Raw genomic sequence first — 25634 nt, forward strand, 5'->3', positions numbered from 1 at the left:
TGCAGTTCTCCTAGGAAATACCTGCCCTATCACAGCACATCTTTTCCTAAACCATATATCTCTCAAATCTCAACTCATTTAAGCAAGAAATTCCATAATTTGATTCCATAAAATATGGTTCCGAATTCCAAACAGCCCCAAAACTGATATTTTCCTGACTTTAAATAAAATGTTTTTTGCTCAAAAAATGAAAAAAATAATAATAAATAAATAAATACAAGCCAAAACACATTCTTTGTTGAATATTATAGTGGCGAGTAAGAATTTGGGACACCAAGAAGCCTTCGATATATGATGTGGTACAAATCTACTGCCATGGAAGGGCATTAATAGTACACGTTCCAGCATATTTGGAAAGTATACAACCTTAAAAAATGTCCACTCTATATAAATGTGGGAAGGTCAAAATATTATCCAATTTACATCACCCACATACAGGAAAAAAAATATAGAAAAGAGGGGAAGCAAATAAAAGAGACTATATATGACACAGACCATACATGAGTAACTAAACTACACATTACTGGATTCAATCTTTTCAAGCACCTCCAACCTTGTCTTTCTTTTCCAACTCTTCATAGTGGCAACGAGATTGATCAGCCCTACAATTTGACTTTTACTATATTCCTGCAAGGCAACAGACATTGTTTCTTGATAATCCAAACAACAATATCTAATAAGACCAATCATATATGATAAGAGCTAAAGAAGCGGAAAAACCGTTTATATTACCGGATGAGCGCGTGCCCAGTGGATATACTCAGTTTCTGGAAGATAGTAGGCCTGTTTTAGAAAGAGAGGAAGATAATGTCAGTTTGTCCATTTACGTGGGCACTTGTAAAATATTTTGGAAGCAAAATATAAAGATTCTAACAGAAGAATATAAGCAAGGCTACAACTTAATTATAGTGATATTGTTTTAGTGTTAAATATATCATAGCCCTAGAAATACATACAACCTGAATCTTTGTTGACTTGGGTGGGGGGGGCGCGGGTGAGGGCTACAACACGATGATCAAAGATGAATAAATGTCTTGGACATTGGTCACTCAAGGCAGTTTTAGGATCTAAGAGAATTTTTTTTTTTTTTGAAAATAAGAGCAGATGATATACTAAAGATATAAATATTTATTTTTCAGAGAAGCATATTCACTAAAGTTCAAAACTATTTTTATATTTACCTTGATAAAAGCTTCAACTGTCTGCAACTTTGGCCTCACATTTATGGAGACAAAATGTTGTAGTCCATTGATCAAGACCTGAATGAAAAAACAGACAGCAACTCATTTTGACAAGTTACACAAGACAGAAATTTAGGTAAGAATAAGAAGAAATAATCGTAGTCCTATCCCAGTTAGAAGAAAACCTGAAGGTCTAAAGACATTAGAGCTCTTCCTTCATCTGTACACCTCTTTACTCGTGATAGGCCTTCAATAAGTGTTTCGGAAACATTTTCAACTCCATATTCTAAAAGGAGATCTTGAACCTGGTAGAATAGAAAATGGACTACCAATAATTATGCATTCAAACGTTGAAAATCTAGGATGACTGGAAACTGGTTTTGATAGTAGCATAGCTTTAAATATCTGAGCATAGGATATGAAACTGGATATGGGTTTACTAGGGAAAGGAATCAGGATATGATTCTTTTTACAAAAACATACAAAGATTAAGATAGATACTGCCCAATATTACAAATAACAAATTTTCTGAGAATATTAGGAGAAAAAAACATAACTAATTGTTATAAAAAAGAAGAAATTGTAAAGTAGACATTTACATGCAGCATTCGGTAGTCCTCTTGTATCAACTATCAGGGTATCATAATTACTCTAGAGCAGAAAAAATGTCACCCATGCATTTCATATATCAGGAGTGCTACTTTTAGCATGGAAACCAAACTCTCGCAGAAGGAGATGATCAAGGTTTTTACGGTTCTTCTTGTGTAATATAGAAGGATAGTTTGCAAGTTAAACTGGGAAACATCCATACATTAAACTAGATGATGGGGGTAAGTTTCTAAAATGCCAGCACCATAGAATGAACTCCAACAATTAAATCGAATACTAATCTAAGGGGAAAACTAATGTCACAATTAAATAGCTTCTGAAGAGGGGAAGAGAAAAAAAACATTTACATAGAAAGACCCTTAAGAGTAAATCTTGACAATTGTGAAATTCATGGGTTGGTCCCTGGTGTTAGGAGACATTACCTCCTTGTGAATTCCCCCATGAGCCAGCCTTGTTTTATAATGCTTAAATTCTCCCAACAACAAATCAACATACCTATCAATGTGTGAAATATTGTCAAACATGGTTTGCAATTCAATTGTATTAATCACAATTTCTAGCATACAGTAGAAAGGATGACAAGGAAAATCAGAAAATATTTAAGAACAAAGCATGAAAGAGAAAATTTTGGTATACAAGATAGTAACTCTGGTACATGTATGGATAGACATATAAACTAAAAAGTTCCACCCAAACTTGGATTTTCTATAAGTAATCATGAACTTTTTTTTATAGACATAAACATTGAAGTCAATTTAAGACTTGTCTTAGATAAAATAGTATAAACCTCGGCTAAAGTGGCTAACGAAACCAGATGGCTCTATATCCAGAGTACAAAATTCCAAACTTTCAGCAGACCCTATTTCTCCCCACATATTAAGCTCTGATCTCAATCACTCATCAGTCTTTTCTACTCATCAAATACCCAATAATATGACCTTAATAAACATAATTTACTTACTAACTTAAAATCCTTCTAATAGCAGATGCTAATAGAATATTCAAAGTTTGTCCAATTTCTCCCCCAAATTTACTTGCCTGTCCAAAGGGAGATTTTTTGTTTTCCAAAAAGAAGAAAGAAAATAGGACAGGCTTGAGATGGGTTCATTGTAATACGGTGAGATATATATTGCACCATCACTATTTAATTGTAGAATCCTATTTTTATTATTTTTCCTTTACAAAGGATGTCTTTCATATTTCTGTTCATTCCCTCTTTTGTCTCACAATGCAAGAAGCAGAAGATCGATGTAACAAGGGCCTTCCATTTTCGTGATGCATATTGACACTCTTTTGAAAACAAACGAAGATTGGTCCCTTTGATCTTCCATACGGGGTATTAAAATATTGGTATATATCGATCTCTTGGGAAAGGGAAATACTTGATGAAAATTTCAAACCAATGTGGAAATCACACATTATTCAACCAATAATGGAGTATTGTGGAAATAATGAAATATTGATATTTCTCATTCAAACATTATAAGACGCTAAAATAAGCATGAAAACACCCCAGTCATCAAAATACTAAAACAACTATATAGAGTGTTGAAATGAATGTTCATGGCATTCTGTATCTAGTAGCAGACAACCAAAACGAACCATAATTATAAATGAAAATGATCACAATCACGTTATTTTAAATACATAAAAGCAAAATAGAAATGCTCTGTAGCCGGTAAGGTAGAGAACGGCCGAGGCAAAGAACACTTATCCTTCCGTGGACTTACTGAGTCCAGTTCCTTTGAGTAAATACCCCAGGGGGGCATTAGCCCGAGAAGGGGACCCCGCTCCAGAGACAAGTTTGGTGTCACAAATTTACCTACATGCATTTCCCCTACAACATGACAAGCAGCTACCACCGACCTCATAAAATCAACCTCCTACCTAACCTTCTCATAGAACACCCAATATAAATCCTCACCTTTACAATCACCCCAGGAAAAAAAAAACACTCTGGAACAGACATGCTACCCAATTTCCACCATGGATACATCCAGTGAGCTGGGTCGGTTTTGGATGGGTTAAACCGTATTGAGAAGACAAGAAATGTGATCTTGACTCAGTTCTGGGCTTAGGCAGCAGTCAAACAGTCCAGATTTTCAAACACCGAAGAGAGTAGACTACCAGAAAAAGAAGAGATGAAATGGCATGCATTTGAAACAAACTAGTTCAGTAGCTATTTTCCCTTCACATCCAAGACCATGATAAAATGCACATTAATGTTTCCATGAAAGTTTCATCACAGATCACAACAGATTTTCCTCATAACATATCGAGTCAACACTAGTCTAAATCAAGTATTTCATAAGATAATGGTCTCAGATGAACAATCATTATCAATCAAAGATTGCTTAAAGATAATGAGATAAGATCTAAAATGATGTCAGCAAAATAATTAAAAAGAACAATGATAATGCCAAGGAAACTAACCCATTGTGCTCCAAACCAAGATCTTTTAGCTCCCATTTAGCATTCGCAATCCGATCCACATACCTGGAATAGTCTACCCATCAAAGTTATGAACTAGACAAATAATGCTCAGGTCATCAAATTGAAGATGAAAACTGACATTACAAGAACACATAGGAAATGACTAGAAGGTGCGAACTTCTAATACTGTCTTCAGTTGGTTTTCTACTTCCCTCGGGATGCGGTACACCCTTCTACACTATATCCAGGACTGAGTACACCATCAAATTTCTTTTAGTCATCATTTGCCTGACAGCCAAAAGTCGGCTTACATCTACTTAGGAAGGGTTGAAATTCAAGCACATTCAATGGACATGATAGATTTCCTGTGGTATGACCAGATCTCCTTTTGTGATTTGTTTATCAGCAAATTTCGTTTGGAATAGTATGTCACACTCATATACACAGATAAGCTCAACCAAATATATCTTAAGGTCTGAGATATTCAATTTGCATTATCACCAAGACAAGATACAGTGATTAAGCAAAATTGAAACAATCAAACAAAATTCTGAAGGTTTCATTATTCGTAAGTTAACAAACAGCAATTTCTACAGAAACATGTAAATTCAGGTCACTTATATAGGAATTGTATTGGTATGTATTATTTATGTAAATTTACAATATAGAGCATATCTTGTAAAGTCAAATGACACTAGTTATGGTTACCATGGATTTACCCGTTGATATGGAGAAGCAATCTTGCAGTTGTCCTATGAATGTGCTCTACAAGATCTGGTACAGAATCCACCTGGGAAAAACCACAATTTCCTTTTTCGTTTTATGATAACTTGAATTTGTAAAGAAGTATAGTGCTTGGAAAAAAATTTAAAAGCATAGTGGATACTGACATAGAGCTGTCAATGGGCCTGGCCTGGACCGACTTTAAATAGGTCAATTTAATCGGGCCTAGCAAAATATAGTCCAAGCCTGACCCACTTATAGACCAGGCCAGGATGGGCCTTTAGAAGAATTACTAATCAAGTCCGACTCTCTAGCCTGGTCCACTTGCATTTGGGCCAATTTTGCAAGTTGGGTTGGGCTTGTGGAGAGACTAAAAGAGGGTGAGTGAAAGCGGGCTAGTCGACCACCTAGACAAAAATGACTCTGAAGCCTGAGCCAAATCCTCTAATTGAATGACCCTAGCCCTGCCCAACCCAAACTCTTAAAGTATCTATTCTTAAAACCCAATCTTGATTGATGAAACGCCGGGCCAAGTCGGTGACAAGCCTAACATACTAGTTGAGATGGAAAATCTAGGATGACTAGAACATGTCTATGAGAAACAGATAATGGTAATTCACGTAAGTTTAAGTACTTTTTCTTCCCACTAGTAATTAATCAAGGAACACACCAAATTTGCATAGAAATCTTCAACCATGGCTGCATTATTTTGCAAAAGCATTGACTGAAGATGAGATTTAGATCTGTGCAATATATGAGAAACTAGAGATATGGTCTCAGCTCCTGCACATCTCTCCTGTGACCAAAAAAAAACAATATTAGTAATTCTACATATTACATAATTGCGCACCTAAATAATCAAATCACCACAAAATAATGAATTATCCTCCAATAAAAGATGCTGGATGTCCTGACAACTTAACATCCAAATATTAAAAAGTTTCTCTTCACTATCACACAATAAACAAAATTACAAAATCTATGCAAGAAGTTTTTAACAATTCTCAATGAATTGAGAACATGAATTTCTCTCTCAAACTGCAAAATAATTTTGAAGATTGAAAATTACCAAGCAAATATTTCATTATTTCTGCCTTTTCAAGTAAAAGAAATGATAATCAGACTGAAAATGGTCTAGGTCGCAGTGTTTTAATGTGAACATAAATACCTTGAGCCCAAATGAAGCACTCGATACATGCCCAAAGTTTACAGTGGGAGGACTAGTAGGTGTAACATCAGATGTGGGTGAAGAGGAAGATATTGGGATGGTCTGGGGTTTTATCCACTGATCACAATCCTGTGTGATTCTAGATAAGGCTGCCTTCAGCCGATCTGAGCTCCACCAGAAAAAAATAAAAAATCAGCATAGTAGTTTAGCCCAGAAACACTAATGTTCAAATCACTCGGCAAAAATGACACTTAATAAAGAGATGGCTCTTACAAGTTAGAGAATCTGTTAATACTTTCCCACTAAAATATGTGTCCCGCTGACCAAATGTTTCAAATGTAAAATGGAAGAAAACTTCAAATAGTTGGCAGATCCCCTGTAACAATATATTTGATGTGTTAACTCAAGCATCAACAGAAAAGAAAAAGAAGAAGACATATTGGAACATACCTTGAAGAACTCCACGTTGACTATTTCTAATTTCTGTATAAGCCTAGCATATTTGTCCATCAACCTGATTTGTATGTACACAAACAGCTTAAAGCATATATAAAGATGATGGGATCTAAGGTTCCAAAAGTCTGGATTTAGATAATTTCTTACCTTAGAAGACAAAGTGAAGATCCTGTTTGTGCAGTGATATCTTCTTGATTACAATGTGAAGAATTATTTCTTGAATGAGTGGGTTTAGAAATCCGGCTTGGAAGCTGACTATCCTCATCAATAAAGTCAGCGAGAAGGTCCTCATTTTCATCTTCCGAAACAGAATTATTTCCATTCACGTGATTTACGTCACTATTTCTTGGAGATAACCTATCATTGTGTAAAATATCATCAGTTGCTCCAGATACTCTTCCCTCGCTAAACACTGGAGAGGAATTCTGAAGTTCTTTGGAGCCATAATTCAGCTTTAACATAAATGGATTTCCTGTTTTAACCCATTGTGCAAATCCATTCTTCTGGTTGCCACTTTCAACCGGATCAGATGGTTTCCTGGAATGAAGCACCTCAATCTTGGAAGAGCTACCTTCAGATGGGACAATTATGGGAGCTCCATCACCAACAAGACCAGCAAAACTAATTACTTGTATGGTGTCCGATGACATTTTTATCCAAGACTCCTTTTCCAGAACCATCTTTAGAGCCTGAACAATAAAACAATCTTAGTCACATTTCTAGCTACCTTCTCTACTGTGCTATGGAGGCAATAAGACGTATGCAGTTAGTATGAAAATATAAAAAGCAATCCATCCAATTGCACATTTTTTTCCACTAAACATTGAGTTCGATTGACAAATACACAAAGACGTATCAAGTCCAAGTGAAATGAGAAGTAAAACCGCTAGATTCACATTTAGACCTGTAAGTTTTAACACCTAACCCCTATTTAAATAGAAAGCTGACAAGGGAGAGAAGGAAAAATGAGAGGCAAAGAAAATTTATTAAAAAAAGTAACACTTAAAAAAGTATATTTTTAAATAGGTAAATGAGTAAGGCGGGGGTTTTATCCAGGCCTATGGTATTACCACTCACAGATTTTAACAACTCACTAATCCAGCTAACAGTTTGGTACATTTTGCAATCGATTTTACATGAAAATTCTTTTGAGTATTTATTTCTTCTAGAAAATTATTTGCTAAATGGCTAAATGACTAAATCAAATTCTTTACTCCATTGTGGTCATTAGGTGATGGATAGGTCACTGTTCACCAACCCCAAATCAAATTGAGCAGGCACACATCAGCCATGCATCCGCTCACCCATGTTGTATGTCCTTTATTCTGTGGACCACTTGACACCAAGAAGGAAGATTGTCATCCAGCAGGGTAAGGTCCATGGCAGCTGGAGCACTCTGGCTTTCTACTATCAAGGTCAAGTTGTTTGTTCTTTACTTTGGTTTGTGATCTTATGGGGCCTTGGGAAAGAAAAGAATTGTCATATTTGTTACGGAAAAGAGAAAGAGTTTCATAAGTTGATTTTGAGGATCAAAGCATTATTATTCCAATGAGCTTTGGTAATGGAAGATTGTAAAGATCTTTTCTTTGAAGATTTTCTAGTTAGATGTGAGCCTATTGTTAATAGTCCTGAATAGCTCTCCTTTTTTTTTTACTTCCTTTGTTGTATAGCCTATGTGGGGTGCCTTGACCAGCTTGGTTGTATTTCCTTTTTGGGCTCTCCCATTCTTCTAATAAATCATTTACCTATCAAAAATGATACTCCGGATCACTGCCCTAGGACTGCACATTTTTTCAGTTGGTTTAGAATTGGTTGTATTTCCCTTTTTGGGCTTCCATTCTTCCAATAAATAATTTGCCCGTCAAAAAGGACACTCCAGATCACAGCCCTAGGACTGCACATTTTTTCAGTACATTTGGAATTGCTTCTCCTTTTTTTTTTTTTGGAAGATCAGGAGTCATATTTGACATGGAGAGGAGTGGGTTTGCAGGAGGGCTTTATGGTTCGGTGAACATCATTCTGAGTTCATGTCAACTAAACAAACAGGCATCTTTTGGCTTGGATGGTCTTATTGATGAGGTACTGTTTAAAGTGATCACTGGACCAACCAAGACAAATTCAAATTTCCGTGGTATTTTCTGTGCAGTTTACCAACATTTGGAATAAGAAAAAGTCTGCAGTATATATAAAATAAAAGATCTCAAAATCATAGTAAATCAAAGATCTATAAAACTTGTTTGAGATAAGTAGATAACACTCAGAGCTTGCTGCACAACAGAAGATTCGTGAAGGCAAAAGAATAATAAAATCTTAATGGTTCTAAAAAATGCAGTAGTTAACAATGAAATCAGAGGAGTTAAGCTGACGTACGTAAATATTTTGCCGATGAAAAGCTGCAAAATAATTTTCACAAACAGTCTTCAATCTCTGCCTGAACTCAACCGCTTCAACTCCACAGAAATTTTCTCCAGCCAACATGAAAACATTCAAATCTTCGTAGTTTTTCAAAAATTGGTGCACACTAGTAGAAGAAACTGCAGAAGAAGAAAGCAACACAGATACACGGCTAGTTGTAAGTTGCCAAAGGTTCCTTCGCCCTCTCTGTAATGTTAGTGAAACACATGCTGTGGCATCCTTCCTCAACTGATCCCACGGTGATCCACTACTTGATGTTGCACTAGGATCATCCTCCCTTGCCACAGAGACTGATGGGGAATTGGATTCAGCGTTTCTAGGAAAATCACTCATAGGTGAAGTACTCGTGGCTGATTTGTTTCCCAGGGATGAAACTGGCCTTCTGTCAAGAGATTCAGATAGAGAGCCATTCTCTGCTTGGAAGTCACCTGAAACTCTTGATACTGAATCAATCTGTAGAACCTCTTCTGAACACCCAGATATATCATTTAGGTTCTGATTTGTATTTAATGCCTGACACTCCGAGTCCTGAAGCAAAGATTCACAAATTCCAAAGATCCTAAATTCATTGGAAATGCCAAAGAACTATGGCTAAAAATACAACGAGAAAACAAACATAACTTGAAGCAGAAATAGGGGGAGAATGCATAACTGACCCAAAAGAGTGAAACATAATGAAGTTTTACTAACCTTTTTATCAGGCTGAAAGCTCATGATTGCGTAATATGAACACATCAATTTAAATAGGACACCCAGTGTTCTTAGTAAACACTGCCTAAACTTGGATTCCGGAATCTGAAGGCAGAGATCGCTGTAGGTAAGTCTGGAAAAGAAGATGCGAGTAAATCAAGTAACATATGAATATTAAATTGTTGTTTAGACATCAGAAATCTATAGAATGTTTCAACTAACCCATTTCAGACTGTAATTTCTATAAATATAGAACACTAACAAAAATGGGAATATCTAAAATAAGCAAAGGAGGAACCATATCACAATTTTCCTCTAAGGATGCCACCACAAATTATCAGACAAACCGAAAAGTGTCCAGGCACAAGAAGCATGAAAAAATCATGTGTCATCTTAATTATTCTTGGCTCTATGAACCTAGATGCCAGAGTGTATTTTGTGTCTTAGTTCATGCAATACTTTGCTTTAAAAGAGATAATAAGTGTTTAAAAGAGTCTCCATCCCCATTTTTCCCCATTTGCTTGCTTTTGGGAGATTATTAATAGAAAAACAATCACCCCTCTAAGGGTTTTCGATTAAAACAACTTGTAGGGTTGAAATCAAGACCGGATTCTCCTCAGATTGTGTATTTTGAAGTTGTTTTTGGCTAATAAAAGCATTTTTCCTATGATTGAATGACTCTTTCATAAATTTAAGAAGCAGTAGCACATCCGTAAATGCAACCATAGTCACCAAGTTGGGGTTTGAAATAAGCTGGCAAGGGGGAAATGGGAAAAATTCGGACAGTTTGGGAAAAATTAAATATTAAAAAATTTAAAACAATTATACATAAGACCAATTTATCTATGGAAACCAATGATGTAACTGAATTTATTTATGAAGATGACATTATCTTTAACAGTAATTTCTATAATTTGCCTTTCATACAGGGGAGGGGGGACCGGACTTCAAATGTTTTGGGATACTACCCGAGTCTTATAAAAGCTCTCTTATCAAATTAATAGTTTGAAGTCCGACCTCTAACGAAGTTCTTCTGTCTTACAAAGAAAATTACAAAAGGTTGACTACTTATGAAAGCATCTGTCTTGTTGAACTCCAACAAAACCTCCAAAATTAACTCACCGTCATGTTTAAAAAAAAAGTATAATTGGACTAATGGGATGAATCCCAATCGAAACACAACCAAGAGGATATGATATCCACTAAATGCTTTACAAGAAGCAAAACAAGCTAAAAGGATAAAAAACAATTGAATCCCACATAAAAACAATATCCTGAAACAGGAGCCTCTTAAAACCCTTTACAATCAACAACCAAAGGAAAAGTACGACAAAAATGATTCACCATTTTTCAGTAACTTTGAGAAATGCACTTTTGTTTTCAGCATGCAAGACCCAAAACAGATTCCATTATAATAGGAATTTAAGTAGATCAATAAAAGAATCAAAGGGTGTTGTGGTATAATAGGCATACCTACTCTTTTGCATATTAGGTAATCCTTGACCCTGCCAAAGTGAATTTAGTCAGCTGAGAAAGTGATATTTCTATTTTTTTTTTATCGGTAGAAAGTGACATTTCATAATAGAAAAACAGAGTGTACGCTATAAAAAGCAGAGAAAAAAAAAAGAAAAATGAAAAATGAAAAAAAATAGAAGTTCAGTTTTTTGTAACTAAAATTGACTTAGGACCAACAGCAAGAAACCATGAAGACAGGGAATTTATATGGTGATACATGAACAAAAAAAATTAGAAACCATCCATGCATCACAAACCCTAAACCAAGCACACACATATAGAAAGGAATATTTTAATGTTCCAATGTTTGTTTTGAAGCCTTCCTAATGGCATCGACGTAGAAAAACATGTGATTGCATTATCATCACCATCGTCTCTGCATCATCATGTCTAGAACCACAATCACAGTGACGGTCATTAAGATTTTGCTAAAATAATCAATAGAAGAAGAAATTATTTTTAATTATAAACAGAAGTAAATTTAAACATCAGGCCAACATTTCATGAAATGAATAAATCAAAAACACATTCTCAGAAGAATGCTTTATATACAAGGAGTTCCTATTCTGAAATTACATCCAAATGCACCCTCAAATTAAGAAAAAAGAAGCATGATACTGTTCTAAGTGTCACATTAATGACAAATAAGACCACTCAAGAACTCTCAAAGGGCAAATTCACTGACAAGTTTCTGGAAATAATGTCGAGATTTGAAAGACATGCAACCACTGCAAATAAAAGTTTTAGGCATAAGTGCTGACAAACAAAAGCAACGTGATGGTTTACCACTAGACATGCAAAACAATTGAAATGATACATCTGTGCTAGTCTGAAGCATGATTAAGTTAATAAACATATACCTCTTGCACAATATTCTTCATTACAGAATGAGTTTCTGACAGAACTTCCTGCATAAAGAAGCTCTGTATCTTCTCAGCAAGACCAGCAACGTCCCCAATTAATGCATAAGCATCAACCACCTGTACAACATTTTAACAAATGATCATGTTAACCCTACATTTGCATAAGAGAAGCTCATTTTTTTTTACAGCTTTGCATCAAACGGAAAAAATGAATGAATAAAGGTACAAAAGTCCTAAGAGGTCAAGGGGACTTACAAAGGACTAAACAACTTAACATAGCCTCCCTCAAATTCAATTGAGTCCCATTTAAAAGTAAGATCCTCAAAGAAAAGCCTTTTAAAATCTTTTGAACCACAAACAACTTATACATGATAGTTTTGATTCAAAGAATAATAGTGGGAAACTCTTCCTCTTCCCCTCGAACACCTTACCATTCATTTCCTTCAAAAGCCTTCATTAAAATTGTAACCTCTTAAAAAAACGCACTTGCGGTGCACATAAATTTAGCAACATGAGAACTTGAGAAATATACCCAATCAAAAGAAAACAACAATCTATTTCACTGCCAATACTGCCAATATCCATTGTAATTATGACAGTAGATATATAATGGGGAATTATCTTCTTTAACCTCTCGTATTTTTGTTATTACAATAAAACAAATACATTTACTTTTCCTAAAGGAAGAAATAAAATATGGATATACTGACATTTATATAATTCCCCTCTTTGAAGCCCTGGCAAACGCCTAATAAAAGTGAGTCTAGCTTTTGAAGTGTCCTTGCAAGCCACACCTGCAGGAATTAAGAGTAAATGGACAAATTAGGATTATCAATAAATAAGGTCAGTGAAAACCCTACCAACATGGACACGGGAAAGAACAGAGAATTTAGAAGGAGATATAGTCATTCTCCTGGTCAAGAAACTTATTGTTGATTAGTTTTCTCCAATTGAGTCTGTTTAAAATAACCAGATAAAGGGAAAGATGACATAGGGCAAAAGAAGACATTTGCAGTCGTACATAAGGTTTTACAGACTGAGTTCCTGAACAATTAATTTGAGGAAATTTCACCTCTACACCACGGCTCATTTCTTGAATAGCAGAAAGCTCAGACAAACTATCCAAAACCTGCAAATACTCTGATAAAACTTGAAATGCCTGTGCAAAAAACCGAAAGATGAGCATTCAACATATAGAATGAAAAAATATCAAAAAAAGGATTTTAGTGTGCAATATGCCAAATCTTTTGGGGGGCTAGCATGCCAACCAATATAAATTAAAACTAAAAAAGGTGAGATCAAAACCCGCCTTAGAGTAATTTCCTTCTTCAATATGGGTTTCAAGTGACACTTGCATGTCCACTGCGTGACGAAGTTCTGACAGAATTGGGAGCATGTCCTGCAACAAGTTCCAACCTTCTATCAAGCTAAAGTTCTCACAATGATGAAAATTTTGCAAGAACAAAGCATATTTTACAGGCAGATCATCTGCATAAACATTTAAGAAAAAACACTCACAATCTACTCTAAATAAGGTTGGATGCCCATCCTTTGAATATAAACGTATAGATGGATAATTATTAGTTATGAGATAACCTACGTAAATACAAACGACCCTATTTTCCATATACTTGTGGGAGGCGTCTGAGGCTTTGGTGTTTATACTTTATATTAATTTGTTTATATGAAGTTCAGACAGTAAATTTAAGTGAATCAGAACTTTAAGCATGCTAAAATTTCCTCACCTAGCCAAAAAAAAGGTTAAAAAATTTCCCTCTTTTAGTGCAACAATTAGAACATAACAATGGTTAGTGTAGAACAAAGTGAATTCTAATGCAAGCATGTGATTCAGCAAACAATCATTGAAATAAACTTTGTATCATGAACATACAAGATGTTAAAACCAAAAATCAAAATCCTATTGAAGCTAATGATATGAGCCAAAGTGGAAATAAGAGCATACAAGACAATTCTTCAATTGAAAAAGGCATATGAGATTAGATACATCAAAATGTTCGCAAAACAAGAGTTAGACAGATGCTGGTGTAAGACAAACCAAAATAACAAGAGAAATAGGTAATAAATCCATGGAAACAAATAACAGGGTCAACACAAATGGTAATTCTTAACTATCTCCAGTATAAGTTTGTTGTCGTTAAGGTTTCTGGAAAAAAATAAATACCAGAAGAGCTTGTTTCTTTTTGGCATGAGAAGTAACAACCAGATCCCGTGAAACCTCGTGCATTGAGGAGGTTAGATGCCTTCGTCCATTCTGCACATTACAACATGATTGACTACAATGAAAGGTAACTCCAGCGAAGCACCCAATCAGGAAAAAGACAGCAGCTTCTTTACAAACATTCAATTAGTTGCAAAATCAGATCTTAATTTAATTGCAGCCACATGCTGCAGATCCAACCCACCCGTGAGAAAAGAAAAAAGTAAAAAGAAACGCAACCCCATGCCTTGCTTACCATGCTAATGACATTTGCAACCTTCAAATCCTGCTCCAATTCCCTCACCAGATGCATCCCCTTCACTGACCAAAAATAAGCATCAAACATCTCATTTAAGGTTGAGATTTTCAGAATATTGACTTCTTGATGATCCAAATTACTAAACTCTCATAAAAGGGAGTAAAATTTTTGAAATTCTCGTTCAACCCCATTTCTGAGGTATGAATTATGATATATTTTAAAAAAGTGAAATTAATGAAATAAAAAAATATTTAAAGTAAATATAAAATAACATTATAATAAGAAAGATGGAAATAATCGCGAAAACAATTGTTAGACTGAAATACAAATTATAAAAGCATTGATGGAAAGAATAATAAAATAATTTTACATTGAAAAAATAAAATGGAAGTTGGACTTCGGGTGGCCTGCAAGGCCTTTTCCCAGTAGATCCAAATGTATCGTGTGGACCATGCGGACTCGGAAGTTGCTAGTTTTTGACTAATCACATAATAATTATATAAGCAGGTTTCTCCTTGGTGCATGATAATCGCTAGATAATTGCTAGAACCCATTTTTAGTGCAAAGTAAGAATAAAAACAGCTAATCCATTTTGGCTTTGAGAAAAATTCTCAAATAATAGTATAATGCAGGCTTTTCCTTGTACACATGATAGTTGCTAGAGGCCATTTTTGAGTGTAAAGTATGCTAAAAAAGTGTCCAATCCATCTTTGAAGAAGCCTAGAGAAGGATTGTTGAGCTAAATTTTAATGGGTGTTCTTTTAGCAATTCCAGGTGCAGCAGGAAATAGGGACTCGGTCTGTGATGAGCATGTTCAATTCTTTAGGTTTTTCCCGGTCCATTGGGTGTTGAAGATTCCAACAAAGCATAAGAGTAGGAACTAATTGTGAAGATGGACATCTATAGCTCACTTTTGCAATCTTCCCTTGATTGACAAGGGAGCCTCGAATATTTTTAAAGCTTAGGCATCCTAACGCAGGACACAAATCAAGTCAACAGTCATAGATTCTAATGAAAATTTTGTAATTATTTAGGTTTCTAGTTGTTTCTGTCTAGATTTTTTTTAAATCACTTTTGCGTTGTCAAGATTATTTTAAATTCGTTATTTTTGGTCTTAGTTGTCTTTGGGTTATTTTAGGAGTTTAATTTGAGTCTAAGTAGTATTCACGTCATTTGTCTTTACGCCTTACATTGAATAGTCAAAACTTGTCATATAATATATATATATATATATATATATTTGTATTATTTGAAAGGTTATTGAGTTACCTATCCAATGAGTCCAAGATTTTGTGAATCCGGTGTATTTTGAAAAAGTTATGGTTAAAATATTGGTAGGGTATCAGTTTTACACGAGATTTGCATATCAAGATCAAAAGCATCAATGTTTAAGTTATGTTATGATTAAGGTTTTGAGTCAAACATATGAGAGCTAATGTATATATATACCTATTGTAATTGATTTTTAACAATTGATAGAATAAAAGGAATTTTACAGCCCTCTTATTGAGATTTCTCCAGTGATTGGCATAGTCACCAAGTCGGGGTTCAGGAATAAGTTGGCAAGGGAAAAAGTCGGAAAAAAAAAAACCGGAAAAAATTGAAATAGTTTTAAAACAATATAATTTTTTCTACTAAGTAGTGTTATCATGTATATTGTCAAATCCTATTTTAAACTATAAGAATAAATCATAAAAGTGATCCCATTTTATTCCTCAATCTTGATTCTACAAGGAAGTAAAATTATCAGATTATTTTAAGAAGTGCCACTTAGCTAAGTGGTAAGACTTGTGGAGGTTGTTCCCAGGTCTTAGGTTCAAACCCCTTGATCCCATAATTCTTATGCTAACTATTAATAATTAACAATATTCATGTACTAACCAAGCATTTACCTATCAAAAATAAATAAATAAATCACAAAAGAAAAAATTAGGGCTCTATTATAATTTCTGAGTTTTGAGTTCAATTTTAGTTTTAGAGAAAATTATGTTTATTAAAACACTACCCTTTAATTTTTTATTAAATTGTTAAAAAGTCCTTTTGGGTTTCAAAAATTCTAAAAATAATCATGTAATGTTAAATTAGCTACGAAAAAATCCTCCAAGAATTGGAAAATTAAATCGCGAAGTTCGTTTAAAACATGATTTATTTGTGATTTAATTGCAACCTATAAAACCACGATTTAAACGCGACTTTTTGAAAAAGTTGGCAACTTTGGTGACTATGATGATTGGATCATAGTGTGAGAACCAAAACATCATCTATCTTCTTCTATTTTATCACCTTCATCTTCTTCATTTTTCTAATTTTTTCTATTTTATATCAGCCATATTCCTAACCAAATACCCTAAACCTTCCCCAAACCCTAATTCAAAAATAGCATAATTGCAAAACTTTGCATTTGTTCTTACAGCATATAGCCATTTGAGATTCTAGAAACATTTTTTCCTTTTTTAAAAAATCAATAATTTTTCTTTCCACTTCATCACCACCTAATTAGCCTTTCCCACCACCCATCCCAAATAGAGCAACTTTAGAATCAGACAAATCTAGGTTGTCCTAAATCAGATCCACAACCTCCAAAGCACCATGGAGACTTACAAATATTATTGAAAAAATTGGGAACTTTTGCAGAAGAAAATGTTTTGTGACCATACTAGTAGAAGTGCTAATGTAGAGGAATGCAGACTCTTCCAAGGACGAATAACTGTCTCAGGCGTCATTATATCTATCATAGGTCTTATTTTCTTTTGATGTAAGCGGTGTCCTGAATTTAGATTATTTTTTAGGGCTCTTTTTGTTTAAGTGGGAGTGTGTATGTTTAAATAGCTCAGGTAGTTCTCGATAGTTTTCAGGTTGTCGTTTAACATTGTTTTTATTCTAGTCCAAGTAAGTCTTCTCAACCTCCTTTTAGCTCTTTTCTTTCTTCATTTCAATAAAAGTTTCACTTAAACACGTAGCAGCCACCTCATGGGCTAAATGGAAATCAACATTTACGTATCCAAAGATATATCACATCTAAAAACTACTGCCTTGTTGAGTTTAATTGTCATATTAATCAAAAGCATGAAGAAAATAAAAAGCTTATTTGTTGGTGGTTATAAGATGATGAAAAGAGACAACTAGGTTTTACATCGATGATGACTAGTACTGAAGAGAAAAAAAAATTAATAGGAAGATTGAAAATGTCTTAAGGAGAAGGAAAACACATAAACACAATGAAAAGTCTATTTAGTTGCTTCTCTTTTTTATACATGAAGAAACATAATCGAATTTCTCAAGTAAATACGTCATATCTTTACAATTTGGTTTGTCCGAATGTCATATTGAATCAGCAGAATCCTATAAAAAATTCAGCAAACTGCAATGATTGGGTTCGTGACTATGTTAGTGTATGGTTCACTGTATTCCACGGACCTAGAGCGAACCATACTGCAAACTGGTTCACTCTGTACCACTTTGCGGTTTGGTGTAGAAGGGACCGAATTCGGTATCTTAGGTAGAGGTTGCCAAATTATCTGAGCCAAAGGCCAATACTCAGTCCCTCACTGCTCAAAATAAACGTTTCACGGTGAGAGTTACTTACTTACCCACATGCAAGATTGATTTATGAAGTGGATGATTGCACAATTAAAAGCTCCCGGAAAGTCAACTTTTCACATAAGTCTTTCAAGACATGCAATTTGTACATATTTCCATGACAAGGTATGAGTGCATTTCTTATTATTATTTCAAACCTCTTGGTGTTTTCCATCAGTTGTAGAATAATTTCAAAGTTTGTAAATTAGTACTTTCTCATATAGGAAAATAATCCTATGGTCTTCAACCTAATTTGCAGTATGCTAGGGAATTTGGAAGGAGGGAAACGGTGAAATCTTTAAAGGGAAGGAGCACACTCAACATGAAGTTCTCATAAGTTGTATCCATAGTGGGACTTCAAATAGGTCTTCTTCGAGGAGTTTTGGTTTAAATGAAATTTAATGTGTTCAAGTAGAAGTTGATGTTGTCAATCTTAGACTCTAGCTTTTTCTTTACTTGTAGGTAGGCTGTCTTAGCCTCCTTTTTATTCATATTTTCGTTAATGAAATATCTTTACCAATCAAAAATATAGAATGTAGTAATTCTTCTCTTAAAACACAGTTTTCAAACTTGTATTTTACTTCTTTGGAGAAGAATTTTTTTATTCATAATTTCATGGTTTGAGGGAGAGGCTTCTTGGGATTTTGGTTTTAGGAGGAACTTCAACTTCTTTTGGCACAGCTATCTCTTCTTTGGAGAAAGGTTGTTGGGTTTCATCAAAGAGTTGAGATGGTAGTTTCTCATTGAAACCATTTTATCAATCTCTAGCACTTGGTTTGCCTTCTGATTGGGGTTCAAAAGTACCAACTAATGTGCTATTTTTGAATTGGGTCAGTCGTTGTAAACAGGACTTTGAACATCGAAGATATCATAGCTTGTGGTGCTATTTCTACCGATTACTGTTTTTTGGGTAAACCTACCAATCATCTCCCCATCCATTGTTCTTCCACTGGTATCTTTTGTTTTCATTTCATGCTCCTTTTTCAAAACCACGTCTCTTTTTCAGAGTTGGCAATATTTGGCCTTTAGAACTAAAGAAATGACTTTTTATGGAGTTTGAATCTTTTTGTCATTTGCTGAGGCATTTGGAATAGAGGAATAATTGGGTTTTTCTAAGGAAGGGTAGCATTCCTGTGCTTTTTTATTTTTTTTATAAGTATAAAATTTTATAAATGTTGAAAGGAGAGAACAAAGGAGGCTGAGATAGCCCCCAAACAAGAAGCAACAAAAACAGAAAAAAACAAATAAAAACAAATAAAAACAAAAGAGCCACCGAAGCAATCCTACAAGTTACAAAGACGATCCCATCTAAACACAAAATCCTCAAAAGAAGCCCTGAAGAACTCCTTGTTCAACTTCGTAGCATTCTTGTGCTTGTTTGATGAATTTAAGGATTCTTTTACAAGGACTTTCTTTTTAGGTGGAATCTTATTTGTAAGGAAAACTTGCAATATTAGAGGTGGGATTGCTTCATTATTTTGTTTGCTTTGGTTTTTGGCACTGTATCAGGTAGGTCTTCTTGAATTCTTCGCATTTTCTTCTTCTTTAGTAAGTCTTGCATCTATACTAATCAAAAAATAATATGCCAGTGTGTAAATACTTTGAACAGTAGGTGCATGGACAAGTGTGGAGGTTTACTTGCAATAGGAAACTTACCCATTTCTTCATGGTGCTCCATTACGTGGCGTGAAAGACGTTCCGCTATCCTATCCAGTTGTGCTAGCCTAAGAGTGGCCTGTAAAAGGGCACATTACAAACTGAATGGAGCAGTTCCAGGAAATGTTTAGGAATCTGTGATGACAAAAGATCAACAAAATGTTGAAAATGAATATGCCTAACCAGATACTAATCAGATAAATGAGAAAATCAAAAGCAGTTCATACTAAAAATGTTTGGAAAAATAAATATCCTTCAAGCATGAAACTAAGTAACTAACATGTAAATTGCAAGAAATATAGGGTTCCAGAGAAAATGCAATGTAATAGATGGGATTGAGTTTACAGTCGATAAATGCGTGCTGAAATTACAGATCCTAAAGGTGTAGATAAACAAAGTGAGTTACCATGGAAATGTAAAATGAAAAAAAAAACCCCACAGAAACCAGAAGTGATGTGCTCCAAAAATGTCACCTTTAATAATCAAAACACCATAAACCCCAAATAGTTGGCAGAAGAAACAATATGCTCTTCAGCAACACGAGGATAATAGATAGAACTTGATGAGAAAGGGAGCTACTCTACAATAAACTGGAGCATTACCTTTTTCTCAAAATAGGTCAGATCATTTTCTTCAGATGGCATATGATCCAGAACATGCTTAACTGGATCAAAATCCTGCATAAAAGGCATAATAACAGATTCGGGTTAAACACTTCACAAGACTTGGAGCATGGCAGAAACATACTGAATCAGGAGCTGAATGCATGGCATACTGGCTAAAAGATTGACTTCTTGGTGGGCCCAGAAGATTGTGCCACGAGGCATTTTTAGGAGGCACAAACATCAAGTCTTCAGTATAAATGGATAAAGAAAAAGCATATGCATCTTCAAATACAATCCAAACATTGATGAGGAGCATTTTTTTAGGGGCAAGCTGGACTTGAACCCACAACCAAAGTCACTAAGTCGGGGTTCGGGAATAAGTTGGCTAAATAAAAAAGTCAAAAACACGTTAAAATCGGGAAACAATCGGGAAAAAATTGAGCTATGATTAGGACCATGTAATTGTTCCAACTAGGTGTTGTTCTCATGGTATATAATCAAATACCATGTTAAATTATACTAGCAAATCACCAATCCCCAAATTAAATTACAAGAAGTAATCTCAAGTCTACAACACAATCAAGGTTTATATTGTTCAAAATATAAAAAGATAATCATGAGTGCAACTTAAGATTCATTAAGTGATCAAAATCAGTGTAATCTTCATTTGCATCCTCATTATCTAATACTTTATCTTCTCTTATTACTGCATCAAGGACATCTTTTTTTTCAATTTAATCGTGACATTTGTGATTTAATCGTGAAGTTTGTAAAAGTTGAGACGTAGGGTATGTTTGATTGCATGGAAAGTGACTTTCCAAGTAAAATAGTGGTGGAAAATAGGTAGGGTTGGAAAATCAAATTCCATTGTTTGATTTACTTAGATAAAATCATGGAAAAAATATGAGAAAAAAGAAGAAGAGAAGATGAGGAGGAAGAGGGAGGGGGGAGGATGTGGCGGCGACGGCGGTGGAGGTAAGTGAGGAAGAAGAAGGGAGAACGTGATGGTGATGGTGGCGGCGACAGAGGTAAGTGAAGAAGAAGATGATGAGGAAGATGGGGGGAAAACGTGGTGGTGGTGGTGGAGGAGGTGAGGGATGGAGAAGAAGGAGAAGAAGAGAGAGAGAGAGAGAGAGAGAGAGAGAGAGAGAGAGAAGGTGGCCGGAGACGGTGATGATAAAGACGGAGACGGTGATGACGACGACGACGAGGTTAGTGTAATGGCGGTGGTGGTGGTGGTGGTAGGAAAGAAGAAGATATGAGTGGGGAAGAATTATGGATGGAAAATATGGGTGGATTTCACTTTCCCACCCATACGGGTGGGAAAGTGAAATCTATGTTTTGGTGGACTTTTTGATTGGGGTGGAAAATTAATTTCAATTTCCATGTGCAATCAAACACTTGAAAAATGTCATTTTCCATGGAAATTGATTTTCCACCCTATTTTCCATGTGCAATCAAACATACCCTTAATGAAAAATTCATGATTAAATCCGTGAAGAAAAATGCCACGATTTAATCGTGACTTTTTCAATAAGTTGCAGATTTTGGTGACTATGCCCACAACCTCAAAGTTGCTTTGCAATATGTCAAACTAATTGAGCTATGGGTCTAAGCCCAATGAGGAGTATTTGTATCATCTAAATGTAAATTATATATCGTAGGACTCACATGAAGGGAGAATTTATGACAAAGTTGAAAACGTTGGGTACGGAGAGTTCTTTGAAGCTTAGAGAAGAATATGTAAATAGTTGTTGTGTTTGGGATATGCCCGACAAAAGACTTCTTTTAGATAGTTATGCACAATCTACAAGAAGTATCTTCCTTTTTTAACCTATTGAAATGACAACTTCTGATTGTGGTCTTGTAATGCAACAATTGCTTAACATCATTATAATTATTCCATTATATGCACAAGTCTTTCCATGAAACAAACATAACCATACCACTAAAGTAAGTCAACGATATAATGAATATGTGAAAGGTAAGACACATAACTAAGCGTATTGACCGCAAGGTATGTAAAAAAGAAGAAGAAGAAGAAGAACAAGAACAAGAAAGTAGAACCTCTTCATAGAAGTCTTCCTCTAGTTCCTCAACTATTTGACCACGAGGTCTGCTTCCATATATCGAAACCAATTCTTCAGAACTTGATGCAAGAGAAAATCTTTGATGTGGAGGGAGTCCAGCAAGAGCTCGAGCAACAGCAGCTGCTGCGGCTACCCGGGCTGGAACCTATAGAAAAGATAACCCGGAGGACTTTCAGCTCAACTCACACTTCTCATTTTATTTATTTTTACTTCTGCTCAGAAAACAAGGGTTAGTGGTCAGCAGAGATGAAGATGGGTTCAACAGGCTTTGAACCCACGTCATGGTCTCAACACTCCACAAACCAACATAGCAAAGTTGGCACCTTTAATAAACGGTGCAACTTGCTCCCATTGGATTTGTGGTTGATTTATTTAAATGATCACAAAGAAATCAACAACAAACACAAAGGGAACAAGTTGCACCATTTATTAGTGAAAGCAACATGCTAGGCTCTTGAGGCTTAGAGAAATTCTCTCTTTTTTATTTTTTATGGGTAAGCCGGACATGAACCCATGACCTCAAAGTCGCTTTGAAATGTGTCAAATCAACTGAGCTATGGTTCTATACCCGAAATTCTCTTTCATTAGCAGCATCCTCTTAATACTTTCTAGTTCTTCGGCACTTCTATTTAATAAATTCAGCCTTTTTCCAATAAAAATTAATTTTTTTACTATATGTATCAACTAGGTTAACTTTAGACGAATGTAGTCACATATGATCAACCAAGTAGCTCGTGCTGTTGAATTAAATAATAGAAATTACTCAAAATTCCAGATGAAAAAGTTCATACGGATTCAGTAACTCAATTTAAACCCTAATTTCTGCCATAATTCAGTCTCCAATCAATTGAAATTTCTACGAACTAACAACGAACCGATGTTCCACAAAGAATTAAACAATTGAAATTGCACAAATGCAGAGAACAATGGAAGAATTAGGAGGAACGATCTTACAAACCTCTGGTCGATTTTCAGAAGTAGAAGGTAGAAGGCCGAGAGATCTAGCAGATCGGACTGAGCTGAGAATCTTCTCACCAACTTTAGATAAATCCATCCCTCCTCCTACTCCTCCTTGAACGAACAGTAAAGAAAGAAAGAACAAAACCCTAGGGGGCCTCTCGAAGCCCTCGATCAAACTCCCATCGAATGCAGACGAATCGGGCTGCATTTCAACTTACATCACCAAGATCAATCGAGAGAAAGAACTCCATTTCAATCGAAATCAAATTCATGGATTCGAATCGAATCTTGGATAAACACGAAGGAATTTGAGTCGATTTTTTCAATACTGTAGAAATCAGATCCGATTGTAGTTGAGACTTAGAACTTAGAATTTTCTTTGCTTTTTCGTCTGCAATTGTAGTCTTTGTTGCGGTATGTTATTCTTTAACTGCTTACTTCTTTCTCTACCTGTAAAGATCGTCAATGAAAAAATATTTTGCTCACAAACTTTTTGGTTATAGTGCTCATAGAATCAGGGATCCACCAATTGTATGAGTCCGCGTGTGTTAAATGTATCTTTAATTTACAAAATTACCCTCTTACACTTGACGTGGCGCGCACAGAGAGTCTATGAGCACTATAACGAGAAATTGTACGAGCAGAAGAATTACTTTTGTTAATTCTTACCGAGTTGTGCTGCAGTGACCTCATGCTTGTACCTCATATCGCACATCCTGACATGAAAGTGGGTAAGAATCAGAGATGTTTTTTGAATCGTATCTCGATGAAAGTATCTATGATTCCTATACACTTTCACGTCAAGATGTGAGAATTGGGGTATGATCTTGACGTCACTTCAGTTTTATTGATTCTTAAAATTAAGGCAGTGTTTGTTTGCGCTATTTTTCAACGTTTATTGCTGAAAAAAATTAAATTCAACACTTTCTGTCAAAATGACGTGTTTGTTTACTTTATATTTTCAGCATTTATTGCTGAAAATAAACAAAAAAAATTCAACACTATTTTGATGTTGAAAAAAAGTGCTGAAACGGTAAGCACTTCGCTTTTTTCGATGCGAACAAGTATGCACTTCGTTTTTTTGAGCATTGGCAAGTATGCCCTTATTCTTAAAATGATATTATCTCTTATATCCTACGGATAAGTATATAAACACCTCACAAATTAATAAACCCACACCATGACTAAATTATTTTGTCTTATATGGGTTAAAAATTTTAGAATGAATTGATTTTTGGTGAGGATGATCTCCTCATTAGTATATAAGATCCCTACAAATTAATAAACCCACACCATGACTAAATTATTTTGTCTTATATGAGTTAAAAGTTTTGGAATAAGTTGATTTTTTATGAGGATGATCTCTACAACGAGGAGATCATCCTCACCAAAAATCAGTACATCCTGAAACTTATAATCTTATCAAAACAAGTTCAAGAACTGTAAATCGTCCATTTAAAAAAAAAAGTATTTTTGACGACTTAGAAATTTCAAAATAGACTGTTTTTTTGTGAGGATGATCTCTAGACTATATAGACCATTCTCACTAAAAATTTGCTCATTCAAAAAACTTTAACCCATATAAAAGAAAAAATGGCTATGGTGTGAATTGTCCTTATTAATTCATAGGGTGCTTTTATAATTACACATCCTTCATTTCCATTGAAAATTATTCATCAAAAATTAAGTTCTTTTAATGTTGATTTCAAATTTTGATGACTTGTATGACATTATTATTTTTAATTTGAAATTTATGGGTTTTTATAAATAGAAATTATTATTTATAAATTGAAAATTTGAGTATTATTTATTATTTAAAAATGAATTGTATTTTAATTTTATAAGAAAAAATATATTTTATTGTGTTTGATAATAAATAAGCATTTGAAACATGCAAACAATGTATAATATGATTATAAGGGTAACAAAGACAATTTACCAGCTTCAGCAATGTGCAACAAACATGATTTAGCATATAAACAAATAGCTTTTTCAGTACTTAAATTCAACGCTTATAAGTTTCAGCGCTAAATACTATTCAACACTTATTTTTTTCAGTTTAACAAACAACACCTAAGTTTGAGGCTCTCCATCTAAAAGGAGTTTGCTTTGTGACTTCAGCCCATCAGATTTGGACTTTTCAGAACAGATTTAATCTAGGCCCATGGATTTATCAAGTCCATGGCCTGAAAATCACCAATGACCCTTTGTAAA

The 25634-nt window shown here is 34.8% G+C and overlaps 1 protein-coding gene across 4 annotated transcripts; it reads right to left on the reverse strand.

The window, feature by feature from the left end:
• Window positions 1–347: 347 nt before the first annotated feature.
• On the reverse strand, window positions 348–23847 carry LOC147384853 (coiled-coil protein). Of its 4 annotated transcripts, XM_086426065.1 has the most exons (25): window positions 23419–23847; window positions 22438–22605; window positions 20368–20442; window positions 19766–19844; window positions 14528–14592; window positions 14236–14325; window positions 13363–13452; window positions 13126–13212; window positions 12764–12847; window positions 12051–12170; window positions 11149–11180; window positions 9676–9808; window positions 8941–9513; window positions 6718–7259; window positions 6565–6628; window positions 6388–6490; window positions 6115–6278; window positions 5617–5742; window positions 4943–5013; window positions 4224–4286; window positions 2213–2285; window positions 1367–1486; window positions 1182–1259; window positions 733–783; window positions 348–627 (listed from the first exon to the last, which is right to left on the reverse strand). In XM_086426065.1, the coding sequence occupies exons 1-25, from the start codon at window positions 23626–23628 to the stop codon at window positions 514–516; spliced, it is 3375 nt and encodes a 1124-aa protein (XP_086282191.1). In that variant the 5' UTR covers window positions 23629–23847; the 3' UTR covers window positions 348–513. The 4 variants fall into 4 exon arrangements, with proteins under 4 accessions (XP_086282191.1, XP_086282193.1, XP_086282192.1 ...); XM_086426067.1 differs by lacking the exon at window positions 23419–23847 and having other exon boundaries at window positions 14528–14587; window positions 19766–19900; window positions 22438–22502; XM_086426066.1 differs by lacking the exon at window positions 23419–23847 and having other exon boundaries at window positions 19766–19900; window positions 22438–22502.
• Window positions 23848–25634: the final 1787 nt, after the last annotated feature.

Source organism: Akebia trifoliata, chromosome 15 (assembly GCF_017979445.1).
Source record: "Akebia trifoliata isolate Shusen 1 chromosome 15, ASM1797944v1, whole genome shotgun sequence".
Lineage (NCBI taxonomy): Eukaryota > Viridiplantae > Streptophyta > Magnoliopsida > Ranunculales > Lardizabalaceae > Akebia > Akebia trifoliata.

What these genes read in the sequence shown, in the direction of transcription:
- LOC147384853 (XM_086426065.1), bottom strand. Translation starts at nt 23,628, where the DNA reads ATGCAGCCCGATTCGTCTGCATTCGATGGGAGTTTGATCGAGGGCTTC. An exon ending in AAGAGGGGAATTATATAAAT is followed by an intron (nt 12,171 to 12,763) that starts GTCAGTATATCC and finishes AATGTTGTACAG; the next exon opens with GTGGTTGATGCTTATGCATT. An exon ending in AAGATTTCTATGCAAATTTG is followed by an intron (nt 5,014 to 5,616) that starts GTGTGTTCCTTG and finishes GGTTTTTCCCAG; the next exon opens with GTGGATTCTGTACCAGATCT.